Source organism: Nycticebus coucang, chromosome 14, assembly GCF_027406575.1.
Source record: "Nycticebus coucang isolate mNycCou1 chromosome 14, mNycCou1.pri, whole genome shotgun sequence".
Classification (NCBI taxonomy): domain Eukaryota; kingdom Metazoa; phylum Chordata; class Mammalia; order Primates; family Lorisidae; genus Nycticebus; species Nycticebus coucang.
The window spans coordinates 33940545-33953240 of NC_069793.1; the positions used below are offsets into that span (position 1 = coordinate 33940545).

Sequence of the window (12696 nt, forward strand, 5' to 3'; positions counted from 1 at the left end):
ATTGGTGTTAACCAATCTTTTTTTCTTCTTTAATAGCCCAGGTGATTATATTACATACGTATATTATATATTATCTGTATAATATAGTATAATATTGTATATATATTGTATGTATGTCATGTATAATGTATAGTACAATACTAGTATATATGATATATATTATCCTAGGGTTGAGGGAGAGAACTTACGAAAGGACAAACTTGGGATTGGGGTCCCTCCCCAAGGCTGGGGTTCAGGCTTCATTGGAATTGGTATGGTTCTGTCTACTGGATGGCAGAGAAATTTTTCTGGTGTTCCTAGCCAGGGCTGGTCTGTGGTTGCTGGGTATCTTAGTCTGTTTTCTGTTGCTTATAACAGAGTACCCAAAACTGGATAATTTATAAGAAATGGAATTTATTTTTTATAATTCTAGAGTCTGTGAAGTTCAAGGTTGAGGGATCCCTCTGGTAGAGCCTTACTGCTTGCTGGTGGGAACTCTCTGCAGAGTTCTGAAGCAGCACAGGTTATCACATGGTGAGGGGGTTGAGCTTGCTAACATGCTGCTCTCAAGCCTTTTGTCTTCTGATAAAGCCACCAGTTGCACTCCCATTTAAGCCCAGTAACCCTTCAATTCATGAATGGATTAATGTGTTCATGGGTGCTCTGCCCTTATGATCCAATCACCTTTTAAAGGCCCCACCTTTCAATACTACCACATTGGGGATTAAGTTGCAACATGAGTTTTGAAGGGGCCACTCAAACCATAGCCTTGGGCAAGCAGGGGGCAGTCCTCTGGAGTGTATATGAGGGTGCAGTTGGTTGCTGGGCACACCAGCATACAAAGGGATTAGGGTCTCTGATGTAGCAGGAGGTCTGAAGCATGGGGTATCCATGTAGAGGAGGCAGTGAGCAGATGATCACAGGCAGGCCAGGGCTGTGAGCGTGCTGGAAGACCTACATTCTGGGAACCTTGTTGGAGCACAGCATCACTGGATATTCTCACTTCCAACGGTTAAGCCCATGCCACAGCCAGAAAAGGAGCAGGAGAGCCCCTTCTTCCTCCCATCTTCCAGCACTCTCTACTGAGAAAGTTTAGCATCATACCATAAGAGAGAACTTCTTAAAGGATTCACATCTATTGCATAACATGTAATGGAGCCAAGAGGCAACACATTGATAAGAGGCACAGAGAGAGATCTAATCTGGTCATGCTTCTTTGTAATGTGACTAATCCTGTTTTCCCAAGGACCTTTCACCTGGTGAGTAACCCAGATCTTGTGCTGGCAGTGTCTATGACCAAGGCTAGAAATGAAGACTGTGGATATCCAGTTATTATTCAAGTAAGATATATATAGACCAATGATTAATCATGGACCTTTCATGAAATTTAAGTAAAGCTGTATGCTTCCTTGTTGTAGAGAAAAAATAGTTGTCATAGAATCCTATTTTGCATGTCATTGTTACAATATTTACAATAGTCCTCCTGGATTTCAATTTGAACATGTTCGTGTACCTCTTAATTTAGTTTAATCCAACAGATGGTAACTGTAGGCTTGCTACATGTCAGGCATTATGCTAGTTACTGAAATCAAATCCAATAGCAAACATGAGAAATTGTCCCAACGACATTCACAAAGCTTTTAATGTCACTGGTAGGTGCAGTCAGGTGAATGACTCTTAGACCCACCTAAATTCGATCATTGGGAACATATGCCAGGTCCCCTTTACCTGACAACTGTAGTGAGAAGTGGTCAGGGAGATCTTCCTAAAGGACCTGATCTTATCAGTGTTCATTCTACCAAGCAACCCATTTGAAATGCTCTTTTAATACACCATTGCAAACACTTATAGTGGCCAAAAATTTTTTGATATTCCAGAGATGTCTGACTTCATTTGAGTTTTGGACAATGACCTAGAATGTTTTTCTGTCATTCTCACTTACTTGTAACCCTAAACACTCCTAAATGAATATGTGGTTTTTCCTTATGAGTATGAGAGAAGGTTTAGGAGCATTCATGCTCGAGTTTACCTTCTGTGTTCTCCACGGTATATTCCAGCCTTTTGTTAAACAAAATATATTATCTCCAAATAACATTTGCTTTATTCTATGTTTTTAATAGCAATGAGGCAACTTAAAGGCCCTGAATCCAAAGTGAGACATAGCACTCTGGACAGATACCAAAGCTTAATTAAGTCTTCTATCCAGATGATAAATATGGACTTAAAATTTATTCTAGGAAATACCGAGTACATAAAATTACATCCCTCTCTGTCAGGTGCCTCTTCCGCACAGACCACTGTGAGATCAAACCTCGTGCATATATGAATTTAATACCTTAATCATTTTTATAAAATAATAGATGTTTTCCCCTAAGGTTCCTGTTTCATAAGAAATAAATTTGATCCCAGGGTAATTTGGATTACAGTTCAAGATTTTTTTCTTTGCTGGTATTTCATTTTTATTTATTGAAGCAATCAGTTTTTAAGAAAAGATTTAAGTTCATGAAAAATACTAAAAATGAAGCATGGTAAGTTAATGTTACTAGATTCTTTCCTGCTCTTTGAAAATACAGTCTATGGTTTTCCAGACCTCTGAGGGAGGCTTTGTTGTCTGACCCATGGAATCAATCCTTGAGACTCATTTATTTTCTTCCTTGCTATTAATCTCTTCTTGATAAAGTAGGTGTTATTAATTATAAAGTTCCTTGAGGTTTTATGATATGTTTAGTTAGAACTAATCTACTGATATAGGTTTCGTTAACTCGAAATTATTTCTTTACTTATACTTGAGTCAAATTTTATAATTAGAATAAATATACTATTTTTGCTAAATATTCACCTAAATGTACCTACTTAAAAAATAAATCTCCTTGAGAATAAGCAAAATGTAAATTATAATATCAACAAAGTACTATTTTTTACGTTTATTAAATTGGTGTTTGGGGAGTTGACCATTTTTTGACAAGAGTGTAAGGAAAATGGATCATTTCATATACTTTGGGTGAAAATATAAAGTAAAATAATCTCTCTACAAAGTATTATTAGGTCAAGCTTGGCTGTAATCCTATTGCTTTGGGAAGTTGAGGTGGAGGCCAGTACTTCTAGATCAGCCAGGGCAACACAGTAAGACTCTGTCAAAAAATTAGGTAGGTATGGTGGCAATTTTCTGTAGTCTCAGCTGCTTGGGAGGCTGAAGCTGGAAGATCATTCAAGCCGGGCGTCGAAGGCTGCAGTGAGCTGTGTGCTACTGCACTCCAGTCTCCGGGATGACAGAGTGAGATAGTGTATCTTTAAAGAAAAAGGGGGGGGGGATATTTTGCTGTATCATAATCTTTAAAAATGGTTTTATTTTACTACACATCACTAATTATACTTCTAGAAATTTGTCCTAAAGAAATTATCATAGGTTTACCCAAAGATTTCTTTTCACTATTGTGTATTGCTTTTTTTTTTATTATAAGGAAATTTGAAGAAACAGCCTACATGTTTAACTATTGGAGATTAGTAAAATAATATATATCTGAAGTGAAATGATACATATGTGTTTAATAGTGATCAAGAAAATGTTCATGGAATGTTGTTAAGGAAGAAAATGCAATACCAAATTGTGTGTATTTTATGGTTCTATTTTTAAAATACACACAATTTGGTATTGCATTTTCTTTGATATTGCATTTATAAATCAATTAATGCTTATTTATAAATACAAAAAAGATTATGAATATAATCACTAAAATATCAAACAGCAGTTATCGTTGTGTAGTGGGATAATGAGTAATTATCTGCACTTTCTGGATTTATGCATTGAAAAGTATGACTGCTATAACCATCTATGAACCATCTATGAATTTGACTTCATATTTTGCTGCTTTTTTTTTTCAGAAATATAACCCATGTCACAATGGGACTGCCAACCAAAAATGGCATTACATGGAAAACATAAAGGCATTTATGGCCTTTCATAGCACTGCCCTGAATAGGGAAGTTACCTCAGCAAATTACGCAGGTGTTTGTACATCATCTGTGATTAAAGAAGAGAACATTGACCAACCAGTAAGTGGTTCCTTCTGGAAGATAAGAGAAAAGGCTGAAATAGGGTCACTTAATAAAGCAAGAAACTTTTTTTTTTTCCCTGGAAAACTTTGTGTTCATGTAAGTTGAGTGACGATATTTGAATGCCACCACTTAGACTCTGTGACTCTGATTAGGAAAGAATGAAGAAAAATTGTGAGTAGAAAACAAATTAGTTTATGTAAAATTTCTTTAAATTTTTATTTTGGAAATTTCATACACATTTCAAGAGAGACTAGTTCATGAAGTCTTCCTTTACTCATCATCCCAGATTCAACTAGAATCAAGGTCTTTGACACATTTGCCAGCCCTAGACACGATATAGCACCTCTATATTAAGTACATACTTTTCAAAAATTTTGAATGTTTTCTCACATAATTATCATGCTATTCTCACAACTAACAAAATTACCAATAATTTTTTTGGCCATCTAATTCCCTATCCTTAATTGAATTTCCCAGATTGTCCTAAAAATTCTTGTTATGGTGTGTTGGTTTGAGTCAAGATTTCAAATAAGGTCCCCGGGTGACACTGGGTTGCATAATCTGACTCCATTCCATTTGTTTTTTTCCTTGTGGCGTCCTGTGACTTGTTTCTTTATCCTCCACAATTCCTGTAAATGAAATTAAGCCTAAGATTTGTAATTAGGTTTAACATTGTTTAGCCAGTATCTTCATAGGTTTTCCTGCATGTTTCCTATTTATCACTTATAGAGTCAACATCTGAGTTTTCCATTGCTAGTGGTAATAGTTATTCGTATTAATGGGTTCAGGCAATTACAACCTGATCCTATATTAAAAATCCACAATGACGTTCCATTTAATGTTGCCCTTTTGTTTCAAAAAAGGTCAATTTCGTCTAATACTATCATTGTCCCCTACATTTATTAAACTTTCAATATAAGGAAGAACTTTACTTCATCAGCTAGATAATTTGATACCCCAGAATATGGTTAGTAAGGGGTATCAAATGCTTAATTAGCATTAGAATAAATGCTTAATTCTTTCTAAAATCTTTCTAGCATAACAAACCACCTGAAAAAGTAGTGGCTTAAACCAACAGTCATTTTTTGTTTTCTGGACCAGCAATTTGGGCTGGGCTCAGCTGGGCAGTTCTGCTGCTCTCACTGCAGTTTACTGATGTGGCTGGAGCCATCAGGTGGTTCTTTAGTAGTTCTGATGGTTCTCTGGAGAATGCATACTCAAAGATGGCCCCCCTCACGTGTCTGGTGCTTGGCAGGCTATTCACTGGGACCCTGGTTCTTCAACAACATGGCTTCTCAAGTGGGCTAGCTCAAGTTTGTTCACCGTGTAGTCTCAAGGTTCTAATTTTAGCCAAAAGTGAACAAGCATCAATGTGCAAGCACTTCTTATGCATTTGCTAGTGTTATGTCAGCCAAAGCAATTCACATGTCTTGGCCCAGATTCAAGGAAAGAAGAAAAAGGAGAAAGAAACACTACTTCTTCACTGAAGGAGGATAAAAGCCACATTCCAAAGGGCATGCATACAAGAACGGGATAGTTTTATTGTGGCCGTTTTTGTAAATTATCTGCCACACTTTCTAATAGGCAGTTTTTAGAGTTATGACTTGAGAGAGTCTAAAAAGTTAGTCAAAACTAACTTTTAGAGTTAGTTTTGTTTTTGTTTGTTTAGGTTCTGTTAGCATTATTATACACTCATAGGACTTTATACATTTTTCATACTCACATTGTTTTGTAGCAGCCCGTGTAGCCTATGGCTAGGAGGAGAGAATGTTATAAGAAACACCCATATAGCTCAATAATGAAACACCTGGGTGGAAAGGGCATGGAGAGGGATTTAGCTCTCCTAACAAGCATGAGAGCTCACAAGATGAGAGCATTGGTAAATTGGCAGTTTCTACACCTGTGGTGTTGAGAGGTGTGAGATCAGCCTTATATTAGGCTGGAGGAGGAGGCAGTCGGGAGCATGCGCATTCTATCACAGACCCACTTACTCTGACTCTGTCTCCTCTCCTGCCTGCAGAACGCCAGCACGGCGTCTCTCTGCTGAAGATTACCAAGCTCTGCTAAAGACTAAGATCTATCTATTCTCAGATTGCTTTGCTCTCTCAAAGACTATCTCTCTCTCTTTCTCTCTCTCTCTCTCTCTCTCTCTCTCTCTCTCTCCCCTTCAGCTACAGTAAAACCCTCAGACACCTAAGAGAAATTGTTCCTGAGCAAGGTAGCTTAGCAGTCCTTGTCTGGAACCTAGTTAAGCCAGACTGAGACCTGGCCAGTCCCGGGCCCTGACATAGTTTCAGTTATTCTTTTTGGTTTCCCAAATTGTCCCACTTTGGCTGAATGGGGGCTCCATCATGTTGGCTCCTGTGTCTTTTTTGACATGATTCCTTAACTCTTCTGTGTCTTCTATTCTTTCTGGATACAACAAAATGCCCCCCCTTTTTTATAATCTTATATACTTCTTGCCCCAAATCTGGAACTGCCAATTCCTTAAAAAGAAACAAAAAACTCTGATTTTGGACATAGGTTATGGTCATTGGTGTTGAATTATTATTATAGAGTTTGGAAATGCTTTTTTTTTTATTTCTGAACTTTTGCCCAACTCATCTTCTTTTTTTTTCTTTTAACCCTGTTGGGAACTTTATTATTATTATTTTTTTATTGTTGGGGATTCATTGAGGGTACAATAAGCCAGGTTACACTGATTGCAATTGTTAGGTAAAGTCCCTCTTGCAATCATGTCTTGCCCGCATAAAGTGAGACGCACACCAAGGCCCCACCCCCCTCCCTCCGTCCCTTTTTTACACTGCTGGTGGGACTGCAAACTAGTACAACCTTTCTGGAAGGAAGTATGGAGTAACCTCAAAGCACTCAAGCTAGACCTCCCATTTGATCCTGCAATCCCATTACTGGGCATCTACCCAGAAGGAAAAAAATCCTTTTATCACAAGGACACTTGTACTAGACTGTTTATTGCAGCTCAATTTACAATCACCAAAATGTGGAACAGCCTAAATGCCCACCAACCCAGGAATGGATTAACAAGCTGTGGTATATGTATACCATGGAATACTATTCAGCTATTAAAAAAAATGGAGACTTTACATCCTTCGTATTAACCTGTATGGAAGTGGAAGACATTATTCTTAGTAAAGCATCTCAAGAATGGAGAAGCATGAATCCTATGTACTCAATTTTGATAAGAGGACAATTAAAAGCAGAAAGTGGAAATACTTTTTAAAAACATAATTACTAGGGAGAAGAATAATGCCTTTATATTGAGGTTTCAAACTTAGCATTCGGGGATGATAAAAGTGGTGTGTTTATATTATATTGTGAAGTGCTTTATAGAAACGCTATCATAATTTAGATGCACCTATAGAAAAGCATGTTTGTCTCCCATTTCAGGGATACTATTATCTCTCACCTGGTGGGAAGAGAAAAATGATGCTCTGCTTGGCTTGCGGACGATCCAGAAGAACAGAGAAGGGACTGAAACAGTTGCCTCCGGGGGTCCCATTCTTTTGTGCTTCCGGCTCCAAGACTCAGAAGCCTTTCTCACGAGGGCCGTTCAAGGTCATCAGTGTGGCCGAGGTGTGTAATAATCTGAGGTCTGCTAATGCACAAGTGGCAACAATTTGGAAACTTTGAAGTATTCATTATCTGCCTTGCACTCAATTTCGTCTCCACTCATACAATTCATCTTCCTCACATGCACCTTTATCGTTCTACCTGCATTGATTTCCTTTTCCCCATTGTAATTTAAAATACATTGTCTATTAATAGTTCGATATACTCTTTGAAGTTAATTGGACGTTTCTGCCATCTTAATCATCTACCAACACCCTTCACTATTCTCAGTATTGCTTTTAAGTGAAGAGGTAACTGCAATCTCAATGTAGCAGCTCTTCTGCCTATATTCACAGGATGAACTCCTTTTTACTAGTAGGTAACATTTTACGGGGAATTCGACAGGTTGTTGTTAATGACTGTTTAGGTTGTGTGCCTGAATTCACACATCCGTGTCTAATATTATTTAGATCTCATGGAGAGAAAACTCTTGTCACTTTCCTGTGACCCTAATTTAAAACGGCACCATTAAAAAATCCTTCTCTTCAAATTTAGAAGTGAAAAGAGCTAAGTTAACTTACATACTTGAATTTTTAAAAAGGAGCGATTCCTAAAAGTTGAGGAACCTTCAGTCTTGGTGTGCTCTTCAGGCTTTCTTTCCCCAAATTCTGATACCCCTGGTTGGTGGGGTGGGGTGGGGGGTGGTAGTAGCAGGTTGCAATAAACATCAACTGAAATAATGTCTCTGAAGGAGAGAGAAAGTCAGTCCTCAGGGAAGCCTGAAGGCATGTCAGTTTGCTTTAAAGATAGTGAAATAGTGTTGGGGAGGTGGAGGGGAGCTAATTGGCAAGAATCCCCAGTCTTACGTTCTCAGAAAGACAGAGTTTTGCCCTTGGGGCAGGACTCTAAGTAGGGATGGGAAAGCTAAAGAGAGGTGGTCACTACCCTCATTAGCATGTGGTTAAGGCTATGCTCATTACCCTCCTCCTCCATCAACATCTTCTACCATGGGATGACACCATCCTGCAGTTAAAAATTTAGAGACTATCTGTTATGTGAGTGGCCCTGGCATCCTTTTTCCCCAATTCCTGTAGCAAAGGACAGCAAAGCAACCCCCCCCCAAACAAACAATCAAACAAACAAGCAAAACTAAAAACATTCCAGAAACACAAGGCAGATGCCCCCAAATTACCTAGTGACCCAGATCTAGAAAGAGAACTGAGGAATTCTAATCCAGTATCCTTCCCTCTCTAGTGTAAGAAGTAAGTATTGTAAAATGTAGACGTCATGCACACACACATACACACACACACACACACACACACACTTGTTAAATTAAGGGACTGAAGTGTATCAAAATATAGAAACTAAAAGAAAAATAGTTTGAGTAAATGTACATTTTTTAAAAATAAATTAGGCTGACTTATCATCTGACAAGGCTGAGAAAACTCTAAGTTATTATGAAGAACGTCTATTATCTTTACGGATGGAGACCTGCGTGCAAGCTGCGTCTCACAGTGGTATGGCAGCTACACACCAGAAGGCAGTGAAAATAATTGCATACAAAAATGGGGATGGATATCATAATGGGAAGTTAATTGTGGCTGGAACATTCCCCTTGGTAAGTGGCTAGCACTTAAATATTGCTTGCGTCCTCAGAGGTAATGATAATGGCAGTTCTTCTGACAAGAAAAAACAGTGGGATTGAGTGATAAATGTTCCTGGTCAGATTCACCAATTTAAGATGATAAGATCAAGATCTCTGTTTGCTTAGAGACATCTTTTTTTATTGCATTTTTGTGGATACAGACTGAGGAAAATGAGTATGAACCATATCAGAGTATGGTTCCCAGATTGGGTCCAGAGTAAAGACATGTGTGTACAAGGCGACCAGATTTTCTTTATTCTCTTTGACAGAATGCTCTTTTCTGCCTTGCTTCCCATGCCAGCTTCAAATTTTATGTTATCAGAATAGTCTAAGAGATGCCACCTCATTAGTCATCTGGGGGCATCTGAGCACTTGTTTGTTGATAGGATGTTTCATTGTGAGTTGGAAAAGTGGGGTTGTGTTAGGAGTAACTACGTGGTCTTTCTTGGGGGCCACTCCCCTTTTATCCTGTTTCCTATCTGCGCAAGGAGGTAATACATGTAATACATGTCAATTCTTGCTTTGAAAGTTAACTATTCACTTATTGTAAAGCAGTTCATCAAGATGAAGTATTACAACGATTTTATTCCTTACAGAGCAGCAAAGGTGAAAGTGGATTTCTAAGTTGAACATTTCTTAGAAAATGCTCAGGTGGTAAAATATATCAACAAACATCAACTGCTGTGTTAATTTTTTGAAGCTAGGAATTTTTACTGCTGGACTAGACTAATGTTGCAAGATCAGGTTAAGATAATCCAATATCAAAAATTTTCTCTAATCAAAGATCAAGATGGTAGTTATTCAGCTTTCTATTTTCTCAAATTAAAGGGCTTTCTCAGAAATGCTGAACCCTTCATGATTATTTCAAGTTCTATCACTATTTCCTGTCAGTTCCTCACAACTTGTATTATCTAGCTTCTTACAGAATGCACAGAAAAACTTGAGCTTGCCCGAGCAGCCTCTAAAGTATATACCAAAGATGGAACTGCAATTTTTACCTTGCGTGATTTGGTTTTATGGGCTCTAGATGAATTCTTTATCCAGAGAGACTCTGAGGAACGAAAAAAAGACATGGCTCCGGTTGCAACGGAAGAGTTAACTACTCAAAGTACGGACACATTCTTTTTTTTTTTTTATTGTTGGGGATTCATTGAGGGTACAATAAGCTAGGTTACACTGATTGCAATTGTTAGGTAAAGTCCCTCTTGCAATCATGTCTTGCCCCCATAAAGTGTGACACACACCAAGGCCCCACCCTCCTCCCTCCGTCCCTCTTTCTGCTTCCCCCCCATAACCATAATTGTCATTAATTGTCCTCATATCAAAATTGAGTACATAGGATTCATGCTTCTCCATTCTTGTGACGCTTTACTAAGAATAATGTCTTCCACTTCCATCCAGGTTAATACGAAGGGTGTAAAGTCTCCATTTTTTTTAATAGCTGAATAGTATTCCATGGTATACATATACCACAGCTTGTTAATCCATTCCTGGGTTGGTGGGCATTTAGGCTGTTTCCACATTTTGGCAATTGTAAATTGAGCTGCAATAAACAGTCTAGTACAAGTGTACTTATGATAAAAGGATTTCTTTCCTTCTGGGTAGATGCCCAGTAATGGGATTGCGGGATCAAATGGGAGGTCTAGCTTGAGAACTTTCAGGCTTCTCCATACTTCCTTCCAGAAAGGTTGTACTAGTTTGCAGTCCCACCAGCAGTGTAAAAGTGTTCCCTTCTCTCCACATCCACGCCAGCATCTGCAGTTTTGAGATTTTGTGATGTGGGCCATTCTCACTGGGGTTAGATGATATCTCAGGGTTGTTTTGATTTGCATTTCTCTAATATATAGAGATGATGAACATTTTTTCATGTGTTTGTTAGCCATTCGTCTGTCATCTTTAGAGAAAGTTCTATTCATGTCTCTTGCCCATTGATCTATGGGATTGTTGGCTTTTTTCATGTGGATTAATTTGAGTTCTCTATAGATCCTAGGTATCAAGCTTTTGTCTGATTGAAAATATGCAAATATCCTTCCCATTGTGTAAGTTGTCTCTTTGCTTTGGTTATTGTCTCCTTAGCTGTACAGAAGCTTTTCAGTTTAATGAAGTCCCATTTGTTTATTTTTGTTGTTACAATTGCCATGGCAGTCTTCTTCATGAAGTCTTTCCCCAGGCCAATATCTTCCAGTGTTTTTCCTATGCTTTCTTGGAGGATTTTTATTGTTTCATGCCTTAAATTTAAGTCCTTTATCCATCTTAAATTAATTTTTGTGAGTGGGGAAAGGTGTGGGTCCAGTTTCAGTCTTTTACATGTAGACATCCAGTTTTCCCAACACCATTTATTGAATAGGGAGTCTTTCCCCCAAGGTATGTTCTTGTTTGGTTTATCGAAGATTAGGTGGTTGTAAGATGTTAGTTTCATTTCTTGGTTTTCAATTCGATTCCAAGTGTCTATGTCTCTGTTTTTGTGCCAGTACCATGCTGTCTTGAGCACTATGGCTTTGTAGTACAGACTAAAATCTGGTATGCTGATGCCCCCAGCTTTATTTTTGTTACAAAGAACTGCCTTAGCTATACGGGGTTTTTTCTGGTTCCATACAAAACGCAGAATCATTTTTTCCAAATCTTGAAAGTACGATGTTGGTATTTTGATAGGAATGACATTGAATAGGTAGATTGCTTTGGGAAGTATAGACATTTTAACAATGTTGATTCTTCCTGTCCATGAGCATGGTATGTTCTTCCATTTGTTAATATCCTCTGCTATTTCCTTTCTGAGGATTTCATAGTTTTCTTTATAGAGGTCCTTCACCTCCTTCGTTAGGTATATTCCTAGGTATTTCATTTTCTTTGAAACTATGGTGAAGGGAGTTGTGTCCTTAATTAGCTTCTCATCTTGACTGTTATTGGTGTATACAAAGGCTACTGACTTGTGGACATTGATTTTATATCCTGAAACATTACTGTATTTTTTGATGACTTCTAGGAGTCTTGTGGTTCTCCAAGTATAAGATCATGTCGTCAGCAAAGAGGGAGAGTTTGACCTCCTCTGCTCCCATTTGGATTCCCTTTATTTCCTTGTCTTGCCTAATTGTATTGGCTAGAACTTCCAGCACTACGTTGAATAGTAAAGGTGACAGAGGACAACCTTGTCTGGTTCCAGTTCTAAGAGGAAAAGCTTTCAGTTTTACTCCATTCAGTAAAATATTAGCTGTGGGTTTGTCATAGATAGCTTCAGTCAGTTTTAGAAATGTGCCACCTATGCCTATACTCTTCAGTGTTCTAATTAGAAAAGGATGCTGGATTTTATCAAATGCTTTTTCTGCATCTATTGAGAGGATCATATGATCTTTATTTTTGCCTCTGTTAATATGGTGGATAACGTTTATGGACTTGCATATGTTAAACCAGCCTTGCATCCCTGGGATGAAGCCTACTTGATAATGATG

The 12696-nt window shown here is 38.1% G+C and overlaps 1 protein-coding gene across 1 annotated transcript in view; it reads left to right on the forward strand.

Moving 5' to 3' along the window:
- DCDC1 (doublecortin domain containing 1) overlaps positions 1-12696 on the forward strand; it is a 520443-nt gene that overhangs the window by 472938 nt on the left and 34809 nt on the right. The window contains 5 exon segments of the mRNA XM_053562883.1: positions 1226-1319; positions 3862-4032; positions 7441-7626; positions 9020-9223; positions 10166-10358. Coding sequence (XP_053418858.1) covers positions 1226-1319; positions 3862-4032; positions 7441-7626; positions 9020-9223; positions 10166-10358 — 848 coding nt within the window.